At 47.0% G+C, this 15,949-nt stretch overlaps 1 protein-coding gene across 6 annotated transcripts in view; it reads left to right on the plus strand.

Moving 5' to 3' along the window:
• The window catches only part of CPSF6 (cleavage and polyadenylation specific factor 6), a 435,319-nt gene that overhangs the window by 226,998 nt on the left and 192,372 nt on the right, over positions 1 to 15,949 (plus strand). For all 6 annotated transcript variants that reach the window (XM_078678617.1, XM_078678596.1, XM_078678608.1 and 3 more), the window contains one exon: positions 13,247 to 13,733. In XM_078678617.1, coding sequence (XP_078534743.1) covers positions 13,247 to 13,733 — 487 coding nt within the window. The remainder of the gene's footprint in view (positions 1 to 13,246; positions 13,734 to 15,949) is intronic.

Raw genomic sequence — 15,949 nt, forward strand, 5'->3', positions numbered from 1 at the left:
ATCTTACGTCGCCCCCGAACTCCCAGCTTATGTTGTCACAGTAGCCAGCGTCCCAGAGACAGGCGGGTCAGACACCCCCAAACTTCAATCTTATATCGTCACACTAATCATCGTCCAGAGACAGTCGGATCAGACACCCCAATCTACCATTTTACGTCGTCACACTAACCAGCGTCCCAGAGCAGTACAATACCAAGTCTATTGTGTGCCAAGGTGGCTGTGTGTACCCCGCTTTAGTCCGACACTTTTAAACTTGCATTTCACACCCAGGCGTCTGCGGGCCTCACCTGTCTTGCAAAGCAGTTTTACAACTAAAACCGCTTCTTGCCTCTATAGTATTTGCAGATGACGGAGGCAGGCCACAGCCTTCTCAGAAAGCGACAGTTCTTAAACACACAGATGGCATTTTTCTTTTCGACTGTGAGATGTGTAGCCACGGAGTAGTAAGAGGTTGGCACAGTACGTACCCACACCCCCTAAACAAGCACTGGCGTTGCCAATAGGTTTCGCATTTGGAAAGTTGGAGCTATTGGTTTTGTAAATGACATTTTATATTTATATATTGTTATTGACAATGCCAATAACGATATATAAATATAAAATGTAATTTACAAAACCAATAGCTCCAACTTTCCAAATGCGAAACCTATTGGCAACGCCAGTGCTTGTTCTTATGGTCTCAACTTCTCAATTGCGCACCATTCCATGTCTCTGTCTCAGCTTCTTTTTTCAGTGAAGTGTTTTGTTAATTTTGTAGCATCCTGTCTGCATCTTATGGTGCTACGGTGTTCTGTTGTTCTCGTTCAAACACATCTTGATGTAAAAATTACCTTAATTATGATTTTGTGTCTCTTAGTCCTTGCTGTCTCTCCTTCCCAATACATGCTAACCGCTAAATAAGTATTTTCTATGTTACTTACATTGCATGTTGTAGAAAAATCATGTAGGAACTCTGTGTGGAGCGTTGATCTTGAAGCTCATGTACAGAGGGACACTTGCACACAAAGCACTCATTCTTTTGAAAGTAAAAGGTTTATTTTGAAGTTGTTTCATGCCCAAAATAAGAGTTGTGAATAGGTTTGATTTCTAGAATCACAATGGTCATTTTTCCTTTTTTTGCCTTGAAATTGCACATATTTTGTTATGTTGAAGAAATTAATTCGGACCAGCAGTGCTGTCTGAGTTTGGGTTCCTTCAACTGGTCTGAGAAGACTGTCTAAACTGGAGTAAGACCTTTGTATTGCCTCATCTTCAAAGGAATGTGGTTAATGTGCTGCTTTCTTGTAAATTTGGTGTCTCTGTATAAACAGAGGCCTCTAACCATTCATGTAGTTACTGTCTTTGTTCATTTTATAAGCTTATGCTTTCTTCAGCGGTGAAACCTCTGCCCTAGGATGCATAAGAATATCTGAAATATGCTACTTGACTAAGGGGTATATTCTCTCTCTGCACTTGAGAAAGGCGGCTGGAAACACCTATGACTCAAATGTCAATTGTAATGAAACCAAAGGTGGTCATCTGGAGCTTTCCATTGATATATTTTCAAGTTTTATTTTTGTGTTGAGATATTCCAATGTACATAATCAAAGTTATCCACAACAGAAAAGTGTGGAGATAGATTTAATTATATTAAATTGATCCCCCTGGTGTGTTAGGAGTCCACATTATCTCTTTAGATAGACTGGGCTGTTTGATTTTGTGTTGTGCAATCCAACTACATGGTATTGCTAAGCTTTGTTGCATATATGCGGTCTGTCTAAATTGTTATTTTTCGGTTAGTGGTGTGTACAGTTATGCTAACGGTCTGAAATATCCAACCATTTTTTCAGTTGTGGTCTGTGCTCAGTGCACTGTGTTGAATTAAAGATAACATTTGGGAGGGGCATACTTCCTAGCAATTAGTTAGATTAGTGCAGTGTGTTGTGTTAAACTGTTTTCCTAATATAAGATTTTGGGCATAGTGATTTCAAAATAACTGCCTGCTTACGTGCGTCCCTTATGTGTGCATCCACCACTTGCTGCTTTTTTGTGTTTATAGTGGTATTGATAGTGTACTGTCATGTTGTGTTGAATGCTTGTGCTGTTGTGAAGACTGGTTTTCGGTTGTGAGTGGCATGCCCACTAAGATATGCTGGAGGTGAGGAAGAGTTAATCTATTGAATTTGCTTCTCACAGTTTTTGTCTACAGACGTTTCGGTTACCAATTACCTCTTCTCATATAGGAAAGTTTAGTTGCTGTCAAATGTCAAGCTAAGAAAGCTCAGGCTTGTGCAGTGGGGATGTATAGAAGCATTTTAGGGCAAGGTGCAATGAGGAATGCCCAAGGGGCAAAGCATATTCATAGCATGTGGTGGCTGCAGATTCACATACTATGCATACTCCTGCTAGTTTTCTTCAAGGAATTTTTGTGGTAGTGGTTGTGCTTCGTATTTCTTCCTCCTCGAGGCATTGCGCATGTTCAATGGTTCCTTTGTTAGATAGTTTTTTTCCCGCCATCTGCCTCGGACAGACTGTTTAGGAGCTCTACAGGTTTCGACATCTACTCGGCCTGTGGAGAAAAAGAACAATCGACACGATTCAGAGTAGAGTACCCAGCGAGCGATCAACGTCCACACCAGTTGAGAATGTCTGTCTCCAGCAGATGGAGATGAAAAAAAGTATTCTTCGCAGGTGCCCTTGGTGCGGGGCAAAATACACTCATCATTGATACAACATATACAAAACAATAACTTGAAGCAGCAAATGTTACCTCTGATAACAAAATATGTATTTTTTCAAAGTTTGCTTATAACACATAATTAGTAGAAAAACCACCACCTAACCATCAAACACACTGACATCATATTTGAAAGTCGATCATAGATACCTCATTCTCTCTCATACATAACACAACACCAATAAAATCATTAATTGACAGTATTATACAGATTCTAATAGTTTATAGACAATTTAACAAAAATAGAAGGGATATTTATTCTGTCATACAAATATTAGTACATATATATTTCTAATTCCATTTGCCCAGCAGAAATAATGTTTTCATTTGTCCAGCAGAAGTAGCACCGATGTGCGTTTTGGTCAAGGACCAGTATTGGGGTGACACCTTCTTCATGGCAAAGAGGGACAAATCGGCAATGTAAAAGCTAGGATGGGAGGGTTGGCAATCCAATAGAGAAACTAGTCTGTTAACCCGGATGAGGGCATCGGTAATAGAAATAGGACAGGAAATATCTACCATTGCGGGGGGTGGGGGGGGGGTGGAGGGAGGGACGGAGGGGGGGCGGGACTGGGGTTGTAAATACGCTCCCCAGGGAGAATTTTAAAAATGCTATGGTACGACCAATATGTGAATCTTCAAACAAACCTGTGGTCCCAATGAATCTTAAAAGGTGAACATACTCTTCAAGTAGGTGACTTCAAAGTTTTCAAGCAGTAATAAAGGATAGATCTCAGGGTGCAAAATGCAACTCTAATCGAGTGAATAAATCAAGCATTGTTACAAACCAGGGTCGTTTTCGGCATCAAACGCGTCGGTCAATTGACACAGCAGGAAAAAGAGTAGCTATCTTGTTATTCCCCCCTCCATCAGTTGTAGCCAGACATAGCATCAGACCAATGAGTACTACAAATTCTCAGGATGGGATATTGCCTAGAATTAACACAACCTCCTGCCAAACATCCCACCACAAAAACAAATACTAAATCCACAGCATCTACATCTGCTAAAGGAAGAAGTAAAATTATTACTACAGAAAGGGGCTGTAGAACCCATCCCATTCAAACATCTCAACAAAGGAATTAATTCTCTTTACTATCGGAACACTTTCACATGGTAACGATTCAAGACATAATAGCATTGCTTCATGAAGGCAACTTCCTGAGTGCATCAGATCTAAAAGGCTCATACTTTCACATCCCAATCCACTCAGCACATCCCAAATACCAACGGTTTGTGGTAAGTGGTAGTCATCATCAATTCAGAATAATACCAATCGAGGTAGCAGTGGCCCCAAGAGTTTTCACAAAATGCTTCGTGGTAGTAGCAGCAAAGTTAATGGAAAACATGCATGTATTTCCCTATCTAGACGATTGGCTCAAGAGTGCCACCAAAACAAAATGCCTAAAAGACACTCGAAATACAATCAATCTATTACACCGATTGGGATTCACAATCAATGCAGCCAAATCTACAGCCGCTCCAAATACAACCTTATCTAGGAGCCATATTAAATGGAATCGCTGGGAAAACCTACCCCAATCCGCAAACGATCTCCAGAACCAACTGGGTCATTTTTCAGCCACATTGTCGCCTACCAGTCAAAACCACGATGAGACTTGTAGGTATGATGGCATCTTGCCTAGCAATAGTCCCTCATGCAAAACTACACATGAGACCCCCTACAAGAGTTCTTGGCATCATGTGAGAAGCTGGGTTTCTGTTGAAGTATCCCCCCACTTTTTGCCAGACTACTGATGCACTTTGACTTGATGTGCCCTGGGTCCCTGCCAATCCGGTACCCAGGGCCTGTTTTCTTTCCCCAAAACTAACCCAATTGGCACCTCTGGCCACATATCAGCCCCTGGTAAATGGTACCACAGGTACCCAGGCCACTGTGACCAGGGAATACCTCTAAGGGCTGCAACTTTTATTGTGCCTCCCTTAGAGACCCTGTACCATTACACTCACACACTACCGTTGGAGGCTGCGTGTCTTGTTGCAGAACAAAGTGAAGAGTCGACATAGCACACATCCCTGTGTGCCATGCCTACAACCCACTGCCCTGGCATAGATCAGTCACCCCTCTAGCTGGGTCCCCTATACCAGTGGGGAGGGTACAGGTGCATGAGCCCTGTACCCCTACAGTGTCGAAGTCCATTCTTGAACATTGTATGTGCAGTGCTGCCATTAAGAGGGAGTTTGTCATTACGTACTCCACAGCACCATAATGGCTAAACTGTAGACTGAAGTTTGGTATCAAACGGTTCGAGGCATGTGGGCTGCTAAATTCATATCTATTGCATAGATCGCCGCCTAGTGTTGGGTCCGGATGATTGCACATTGTTGTCCTGGAAGAGTCTTCGAAGTATCACGAGATAGGTGGCTCCTCCCCTGGACTACAGTGCGCATGGGCATCGACTCCATCCCCAGATTGTTTTTTTCCGCCATTGGGTTCGGATGTGATTTCGACGTCTCCTGTTCGGAATCGATAAAACAATTTCTTTAAGGCCAAAAGGCCTTCTTTACTTCGTCGGTATTGTTCGCGTTCGGTCTGGTGTGTACTCCAACTCTTCGAGTCGGATATCTGAGGAGTCGGGTGACTCTTCGGTCATCGAGGCCCTGTCGACGCAGCAAGACCCGGACGACGCTATGATGGAGCGGAGCCCGTTCAAGTACTGCCCCGTGTGTGGATCGAAGTACCCACACATCGACGTGCATCCTGTATGCAACAAGTGCCTGTCGCCGGACCACAACGAGGCCAACTGTATGGCCTGCTCGAGATTCAGGTCGAAAAAGACGCTCAAGATTAGGCGCGTGGCGCGCCTCGAGGCCCAGCGATCGGCGCCGGCAGACATCTTTGGCGACCCCGAAGCAGACGAGCAAGAGCTTCAACTGCAGATCTCACCTACATCGGCGGAGGTCGAGGCCGACTACGGAGAACCCGTTGAGGACCTGGACCTAGACGAACAGGTCGAGGAGGTAGGGGACGACGAGGAAGTTTATGGGGCCGCGGAAGATAGCTCAGAGGGAGAGCTATGCCCCGTGCGTACGTTTACTAAGGCTCAGGTCACGGGATCGCCACACGGCCTTACCCACGACCCTACTCCTCAGTCCTCGGCCCGCCTCCTGGCCCGGCTACAGACATACCAGCGGAGCCTCCATTACACAAATCGAAACCGAAACCATCGGAATCGAAAACAACAAAGATGGCCGACAAACCATCGACACCGAAGACGTCTGGGACTACATCGAAACCGTCGTCTTCGGAGCCCTCGAAGCCGCAGAAGGCTGTCGAACAGGCTAAGGTACCGAAAGGGGCCAAGGAGACCGGCTCGAAGAAGGTCGTCGAGCCAGTGTCGAGTAAGATGGTCGAGTCGAAGAGGACTGTCGAGACACCTTCCACCAAGACTGCCGCACCGACAGGCAAACAGACAGTCGAAGCGAAGTCAGCGAGGGGCACCGAGCCGAAGTCTGGAGCCCCGACGCGGACAGATAAATCTGCTGCTCCAAAGTCTGCGACGTCGACGACTAAGGCCAGGACGGTGAAGCAGAGCGCAGCTGTCGAAGGTGCGTCCGCGCCTCCGCCACCCAAGGAAAAATCGTCGACGCTCGATTCTTCCCCTGCGGGTGGACAGAGGTCGTCGGTCGGATCGACGAAGCCGTCCGCTTCTTTTACGAAGCAAGTCTCGGACTCCCTGAAACGGTTGAGAGACAAGGCGTCGGAGCCGAACACACCTTCGGTACCGAGGACAAGTGTTCCACTGAAGAAGACTTCCATGCCGATCCTCTATACGCTACCACCGAAGGTGGCGCCGAAGGCTTTTGCACCTCGTACGGTGCCCGAGGACTCGGAGCCATTGAGGCAGACTCAGCTAAGTGGAGGCTTTGGTCGACCACCTTTATCTGACGAACACGAGAAGCATTTTATCGACGCCGACACTGGTAGATTAACGCTCTACAAGAGGAAAATTACATCCCAGCCTGTGGAATCCTATGTAATACCTCTAAAGAAGAAAAAGCCTGCACCAGACACGCCAGAACTTGTGGAACCCATTCCACAACGGCCTAGGCGGAGTCCTACCCCTTCACCCACTTGCTCAAATGGAGATGAGGATGAACAAGATCAGGGGTATAACTTCCTAGACAATACTGACCCTGATGAGCAGCAGGACTCATGGGTACACTCTGGTGATCAGGGGGACCAACAGGTGGTCGGTGACCCACAGATGTATGGGGTGAAAACTTCTCCAACTGAAGACTCTGCGGCGTTTAATGCTTTAATTGAAAGGGCGGCTGCAAACCATAAGGTGGAGATGCATGCCGACCCTGTGGAAGTTGACTTTTTGTTTGATACTTTCTCTGCATCAGAAAAAACTGTGAAAACACTTCCAATGCTTAAGGGGGTTCTCAAGCATGCCAGACATTTTCAAGGAACCCACCAGCGCGAGGGTTGTGAACCCACGAATTGAAAAAAATTACAGGCCGGCACCTGGGGACCCTACTTATATACGAGGCCAGTTGCCTCTAGACTCTTTGGTGGTCTCAAATGCCCGCAAAAGGGCGAATTCGCAGACAACGGGTGAAGCTCCTCCCCCGGACAAAGAGTCAAAAGTGCTGGAGGCAGGGGGCAAAAGGGTGGCTGCGCAGGCAGCCAACATATGGCGCATATCTAACACACAAGCCCTATTAGCCAGGTATGATAGGGCGCACTATGACACCTTAGAGCAGCTCTTACAACACCTTCCAGACGAGTTTAAAGAAGGAGCTGAGTTGCTGATACAAGAGGGCAAGCTCATTTCTAACGCTGCAATTAAATGTGCGCTAGACGTGGCAGATACAGCGCCGAGAGCAGTCAACACAAGTGTTATGTTGCGGCGTCAGGCATGGCTCCGCATCTCAGGGTTCAAGCCAGAAATACAGAAGACTATCCTCAACCAGCCCGTCAATCCAGACAGACTGTTTGGGCCGGAGGTTGACACCACCCTCGAGAAGATCAAAAAAGATACTGAGACGGCTAAGTCCATGGGGGCACTTCAGTCTCAGCAATTCAGAGGAAACACTTTTCGTCGCTCAAGTGCGCGGGGTGCTACCAGAGGACACTTGGCACAGCAGTCACATTTCGGCAGAGGAGGCGCCCAGGCCTCGTACCCAAAACAGAATAGAGGTGGTTACAGAGGCAACAGCGCCAAGGGCAGAGGCAGAGGCAACAATAGTTCCCGTTCCTCTGCTGCCAACAAACAGTGACTCTCTGTCACTACCCCCCGACCATCCAACACCTGTCTGGGGGAGACTCCAGCAGTTCCTGCCAGTCTGGACGTCCATCACCACAGACAGATGGGTGAGGAAACTTATCCAGTTCGGTTATTGTTTGGAGTTGACGTCCACTCCACCCAACATACCCCCAAGACAATGACCTATGTCAGCAGAGCACTTGCACTTATTGCAGCAAGAGGTTCTTGTAATGCTGCAAAAAGGCGCAATAGAGCTCGTGCGGGTGGAGGAAGAAGGCACAGGGGTTTATTCCCTGTACTTCTTAATCCCAAAAAAGGACGGTTCACTCAGACCCATTCTAGACCTACGCCCCCTCAACCTGTACATCCTCTCAGAACATTTTCATATGTTAACACTGCAGCAGGTTCTTCCATTGTTAAACCAGGGAGACTTCCTTGCAACCTTGGACCTCAAGGATGCTTATTTTCACATACCACTCCACCCATCCCACAAGAAATACCTCAGGTTCACCATACAGAACAGGCATTACCAGTTCAGGGTCCTACCCTTCGGAGTGACCACTGCCTCCAGAGTGTTCACAAAGTGTCTGGCGACTGTGGCGGCGCACCTCAGGAGACAGAACATACATGTCTACCCTTACCTAGACGACTGGCTCGTTCAAGCAAAGTCGGAACAGCAGTGCGCCGCAGACATGTCCCACACAATTCACCTCCTTCACAGTCTGGGGTTCTCACTGAACTATCCAAAGTCGCACCTTCAGCCAGCCCATGTGCGGCAGTATCTGGGCGCGACAATAAATACTTTGACTGCTACGGCTCAGCCGAACCAGGTCAGGATCGACAACATCCAGTCGCTCATCCAAAGGTTCAGACCGCAACACTCACTCCCAGCGAGAGTGTTTATGCAGTTGATAGGCATGATGGCCTCCTGCATCTTCATAGTCCCGCACGCAAGGTTGCATATGCGTCCGCTCCAAGAATGCTTGGCGCATCAGTGGACACAGGCTCAAGGACAATTGAAAGACCTAGTGTTGGTGACCGGTCGGGCATACAGCTCTCTGCATTGGTGGAATCCACACAACCTTTGCAAGGGCCGACCGTTCCAAGAGCCTGTGCCGCAGATCATCATGACGACGGACGCTTCTCTCCAGGGTTGGGGAGCTCATGTGCTCCACTACACGGTGCAGGGGCCATGGACTACACAGCAGAAGAAGATGCACATCAACTATCTAGAATTGATGGCAATCTTCATGGCACTCAAGTCCTTCAAGGTACATCTGTGCAACAAAGTCGTGTTGATCCGGACGGACAACATGACTGCCATGTACTATATCCAGAAGCAGGGGGGTACGCACTCTCCACAGCTGTCTCATCTGGCTCAGAGCATGTGGAAGTGGGCCATTCAGAGGGACATTTTCCTCATGGCGGAACACCTCCCGGGCAAGGACAATCAGATGGCAGATCTGCTCAGCAGGTACAGCCACCAGATGCACGAGTGGGAGTTACATCCATCAGTACTCCGCCCGTACTTTCAGCAGTGGGGTCATCCAGAGATGGACCTGTTTGCCACAAGGGAAAACGCAAAATGCCAAAGCTTTGCCACCAGGTTCCCTCACCCACAATCGCAGGGCAATGCGATATGGATGAACTGTTCAGGCAGATTTGCGTACGCTTTTCCCCCAGCACCTCTAATACCGCTGGTGGCAAGAAAGCTAAAGCAACACTCGATGACGCTCATCCTGGTTGCTCCAACGTGGGCACACCAACCATGGTACACCACGTTTCTAGAACTCTCCGTGGTACCGCATCAAAGGCTGCACCTCACACCCAGACTTTTGACGCAGAACCATGGCGACATTCAGCATCCAGATCCGCACCAGCTCAATCTGGCGATCTGGCTCCTGAGGTTTTAGGGTTCGGCTACCTTAACCTGCCTCCAGAATGCATGGACATCATCAGGGAGGCATGGAAGCCCACTACAAGAGCTTGCTATGCAGCAAAATGGAAGCGGTTTGTCATTTATTGTACAGCACATAACATAAACCCGCTAGATGCCTCCATTCCTAACATCATCTGCTATTTGTTGCATCTTTACAAATGCAATCTAGCGTACGCTTCCATTAGGATACACTTATCCGCCATAGCGGCTTATCTTCAAAACAGGCAGCATCTCTCTGTTTTCAGGGTGCCTGCCATTAAAGCTTTTCTAGAAGGGCTGAAGCGGGTCATTCCTCCCAGGACCCCACCCGCTCCAGTGTGGAATCTCAACGTGGTCCTCACTAGGTTGATGGGCCCACCTTTTGAGCCTCTACATTCGTGTGAGGTTCAGTTCTTGACATGGAAAGTGGCTTTCCTCATTGCTATCACGTCTTTCAGACGTGTTAGTGAGCTACAAGCGCTCACAATTCAAGAGCCATTTATTCAAGTCCATTCAAACAGGGTAGTGCTCCGCACTAACCCCAAGTTCCTTCCAAAGGTGGTGTCACAGTTTCATGTCAGACGATTGAACTGCCCGCATTCTTTCCAAACCCAGAAACAGTAGCGGAAAGAATGCTCCACACGCTGGATGTTAAAAGGGCATTAATGTACTACATTGACAGAACACAACACTTTAGAAAGACAGAGCAACTTTTCGTTGCCTTCTCAGCACCGCACAAAGGCAAGCCTATTTCCAAAGCTGGAATAGCCAGGTGGATCGTTAAATGTATTCAGATTTGTTATCAGAAGGCTAAACGCACTTTAACGGTCCCCCCCAGGGCGCACTCCACACGCAAGTTGGGGGCCTCCATGGCATTCCTAGGTAACATGCCTTTGGAAGACATTTGTAGAGCAGCCACGTGGGCTACACCACATACATTTACCAAACATTACTGTGTAGATGTGCACTCCAAACAGCAGGCAGCTGTAGGACAGGCTGTTCTCAAAACCCTTTTTCAGACTTCTGCAGCTGGCACGGGCGGCCGCCGCTAATGAGGGGACTGCTATGTATTCTATGCAATAGATATGAATTTAGCAGCCCACATGCCTCGAACTGAATATGCTACTTACCAGTATGCATCTGTTCTTGGCATGTAGGGCTGCTAACATTCATATCGCCCACCCTCCTCCCCGGCGCCTGTAGCAGCTGCAGATTACTTCTTGCATTTCATCACTAGCATGGACATCATTTCTACTATCACACTTCATCTTTGCCACAATGGCTAAAAACAATCTGGGGATGGAGTCGATGCCCATGCGCACTGTAGTCCAGGGGAGGAGCCACCTATCTCGTGATACTTCGAAGACTCTTCCAGGACAACAATGTGCAATCATCCAGACCCAACACTAGGCGGCGATCTATGCAATAGATATGAATGTTAGCAGCCCTACATGCCAAGAACAGATGCATACTGGTAAGTAGCATATTCATCTTCGCACATTAAACCAGGCTCATCTCCTCCACTCCTCTTTTTAAGAAAGAAGTAAAAGCTATCCTCATGGCTAAATACACTTGAACTATTACTTTGGACCTTTTAAGACTCTGCGTCGATCTGTACTACTTGTTTGATCTCTTTGCCCATTTGTATTATCGACTTACCTGATTGTCCATGCTCCCTCTTATTTGTACTATTTGTATTACTGACTTACCTGCCTAACTATGCTCCCTCGTGTACCTACCCTACCGCTCACTTATTACCTACAATTACGCTATGGCCAAATGCCTGTTAGGCACTCTCCTGTTCTTACCCCTTGCCTTTGTAAAGCGCTCTGATATCTGCAAAGATCTTGTTCGCGCTATATAAAACTTTCAAAATAAATAAATAAATAAACCCACACTGATGCCAGTGTGTGATTTAATGAAAAATCCACACAGAGGGCATCTTAGAATTGCCCACTGAAAAAACAACCTACCACTAGTGTCCATGCGGAGTGGTTTCTTTCAGCTGTGACCACCAGACATGTTTCTGGGCCCCTGGGTCGAGAGCCTGCTGCTCTCTGGGGCCTGAAACAATGCATATCCTGGGATGAGGTGCCATGCCTCCTCCCCCAGGATCGGCAGGGTTAATGTAGGGGAGGTTTCAAAGGCTTGCTGCCTTTGTGAGTTTCCCCAGGCCACTTGCTGCTTTCAGCAACTGGTCCCCACTGGTTCTGACCCCTGTTTGGGTGGGAGAACCGGCAGGAAAAAGAGGTGTGCCCACCTCTGCCAACTCCACCCCTCAGGTGGGAAAGGCAAGGTGAAGCACAACTCTCAGTCCCCGCCATCTTGCAGATGCAGGGGCACCCAGCCAACCTGGGAAAGGCCTATGCCCCCCTCCCACTGGAGGGTGGCATAATAGGAGGTGGTCGCACCAGGGAAGGGACCCATTGGTCCCAGCCTTTTTACCTACCTGTAACCCCTTAAACTTGCTTCCTCAGACAAGAACCTGCAACAAGAAAAGGACAGAACACCCGTGCCGAAGCGAACTAGGAAGTTGCCCACTGACTTGGCCCCAGCCCGACCGGCCTGTCTCCACCTCGGACCTGCTCCTGTGAAATCCTGTTGTGTTCTGCAGCCAGCAACCTCGAAAATCCTGGAGGACCGGCCTGCCTTCAACCGCAAAGACTTTGTCTCCTGTGAACACCGACTTTGTTAATCTGCAACCTCTGGCTCAGGCCTGACGCCACAATTACGCCCCACTCTGCACCCGCCGTCCACGGACCGAGCTCGAGTGGGCAAACACCATGAGGAGGTCCCCCAGTCGATCCTAACCCGAGATCCGGTGAAAACCCTGACCTTCCTCAAACCTCCAATCGACTCCTGCAGCCTAAATCTGGAAGGCACCCCTCCCCCACCCCCCAACCGCATGCCTGATGCCTTGAGGAGGAGGAAATACGGCCCACGGCGTCGACCATAATTACTTGATGAAAACAGAGTCTGTGCTCAACACTAGATGGCAGGAGTATGCATAGCATGTGAATCTGCATCACTACACGCTGCGAATAGATGCTTACAGGGTAAGTAACTTTTTCCTTCTGGTACATTGCAAATGGTCTGTGCTACCTGATCAGAACTGCAGTTGGCCACAGAGCAGTAGGTAATCTCTAGTATTCACTGGTGAAGTTTCCAGAGGCTAGGTATTTAGAATGTATTGGATGACATTTTTCTGTTCCACCTCTTTAGCAGTAATTGGTGACAATTCTATTCTGTGCTGTTTTAGATGTATATGTTTATTCTGATAATGTGGATTCTTAAAAAGAAAAAGAATGTAGAGCACCTGTTCTTGATGTACATATTGGAAAAAAATAATATAAAAATAGCCTTCTCTTTTATCAACAGGAATGACTCCTCCACGTCCACCTTTGTGTCCTCCAGGTCCTCCGGGCCTTCCAGGCCCTCCTCCACCTGGCCAGCCCATTCCCCCTCCTATGCCTGGGCATCCAAATCGTGGTGACCGACCACCTCCTCCAGTGATGTTTCCAGGACAGCCTTTTGGCCAGCCTCCACTTGTTCCCCTTCCTCCTGGTCCTCCTCCACCTGTTTATGGACCCCCGCCTGGGCCCCCTCCTCCACAGCAAGGTCCTCCTCCACCTCCAGGGCCCTTCCCCCCACGACCACCAGGTCCACCAATGACACTTGCTCCTCCTCCACATCTCCCTGGACCACCCCCTGGTGGTCCCCCTCCTGCACCTCACGTGAATCCAAATTTCTTTCCGCCAATGGGCAACAGTGGCATTCCTACATCTGACAGCCGTGGGCCACCACCATCTGATCCATATGGAAGACCACCACCATACGACCGAGGAGACTACGGACCCCCTGGAAGGTAATATACATTTTTCTATCAGTTTGTAAGGCATACTCGTTAGCAAAAAATAAAACATTCCAGTTGTTTAGCTTGCATACAAGCTGAACATACCCTTGAAAGTATCAGGTGTCATTCAAATTACGATTATTTGAAATACATATTTGTGAGTTTTAACCAGCTGTATGGCTCGCTGAAGGTGTGAGACTATGAAGAAGTTTATGGATAACACACTAGAGTGCTAGAGAAGATTGTGTGTAGTGAAGTAATGTATAGTAGACCTGCTTAATTTTTTCCCTGAAGGTCGATTATTTGGAATACTCTGCCCTTTTTAAGAATCAGGGAGTGGGTGGAGGTAATTTCTTCCGATATTGACAAATAATGTACCTATGGGTTATTACTCCTTGCCAGAGAAATATGTCAAGGGGCGCCATTGAGTTTACTGGTTCCTGCTCCTTTTATCTTGTACACTCTGAAGTGGGTTGCTTTTTCTCATCGGATTTTGAGTGACCTTTTCACCAAGGTCCCTCTAAAATTTAATTAGCCATTTCCCTGTGAAACATTTAATTCCTATTTTTAAAGGTGATATTTTTCTGATTAGAAGAGTGGTCGGAAATATTTAGTTGACTTGTTTTTACTGGCCTTTGAACGTCGAAATACTGATAAAAATACGTCTTGTAAAGCTTGTTGAGGTGTGCAATGTGCACATATTAAGGGTCTGATATGAGAAGCGAGTACCTAACCAGCCAGGAGAACTGGAGGGTGCCTCAGAGGAAGTAGGGGTAATAAGAAGATGACTGGATAATACGATTTTAGTCCTAATGAGTTGATGGTGGTTAGGGAGGGTTCGATAAGAGAATTCCTCCACTAACCAAAATGCCACTGAGGAAAGGAGGTGCAAGCAGTGCTGTAGTGAAGCAAAGTTTCATATGGGTCAGAGAGTCAGTAGGTATTGCGGGACAGGTGTTCCAGCAATAGTGCTGTAATGAAGAGAAATGGGAAAGGATATGCTCCATTTAAAAATGCAAATTGATTTGTATAAGCCTTGAAACATGTAAACATATTCAATTAAAAAGACGTCAAATACATTTGGAATGAAACACATTCAATTACGTTTTCTTCTCTTCTTTTCAGTACGGGAGAACAGGACTTCATTAGCATATTGTGACTAGAGCAAAAAATTAAAGGCAGTACAGACATTTGACATGTTTTGGCTAGGCATTTCAGAAACCAAGTTTGAAATTGCAGTGTTGACTGCTCAATCCACCCAGCTATCACAGGCCAGGCTGAGAGTGCATCTTTCGAGGTAGAAGGCAGCCACAGTTGCTTTCCTAGGGCACATCTAGATGACATTTGTAACAAGGCTACATGGTGCTTGTTGCATAAACTGCTAGATCTAGCTGTGTAGATCTGGGTTCAAGATAAAATGCACTGCTTGTACATGCATTGTTTGGCAACATACCTGTTTTTTTTTGTCTTAGATTTTTTTTTTTTAAAGGGGGTGTCACTTTGCCAAGAACCTCGGTCACACCTTGTATGTTTCTCTAGGCGTACAGATGGATAGAGTATACCAGCCTCCCTCAACAAGTAGAGGAAGGAGGCACCATGAACCCTTTCTTATAATTTGCCTGAGAAAGAATCCAAATAGGGACTGCAGACAGTTCTGCCATAGACATGGGTTACAGTTGACCGAGTCGGCACATTGACATCTGAAGCTAATGTTATTACAGGCTTTTACTGTGAGGCAGTACAGTATCCAAAGAGTAAAATGATAAAAAGCAAATTTCAGACCTACTGTGCCAAAAGCAATACATTGAGAATGGACACTCTTTGAAGAAATCTAACATTAGTTTTATTCCTTCTAAACATTTGATAATAATCATTATTAACTAAATGTCTTCCATTATTTGAGATGTAGTACAGAATCTGCATACTTTATTCTAAGGGCAATCCGTCCTCAATTACCACAGCCCACTGTCTGTGGCAGGGAGTGCAGACTTCTTATACTTGCAGCAGTGATTCCCTACTGCAACACCAGAGGCATAGTTCGATGTCCTCTATGTAGCCGTTTTACACCAAGAATGTGAACATGTGTACTTGTGATACTGACCTCTATCGAGAGCAATAGCATTAGAATTATTGATGTCATCTTGTCCTTTACAAATAAGTGACAGTTCTGTATTCAGAATATACTACATCTATGTATCATGTGTACAAGATAGTATGCCAGGAGCCAA

The sequence above is a fragment of the Lissotriton helveticus genome, chromosome 1_1 (assembly GCF_964261635.1).
Source record: "Lissotriton helveticus chromosome 1_1, aLisHel1.1, whole genome shotgun sequence".
NCBI lineage: Eukaryota > Metazoa > Chordata > Amphibia > Caudata > Salamandridae > Lissotriton > Lissotriton helveticus.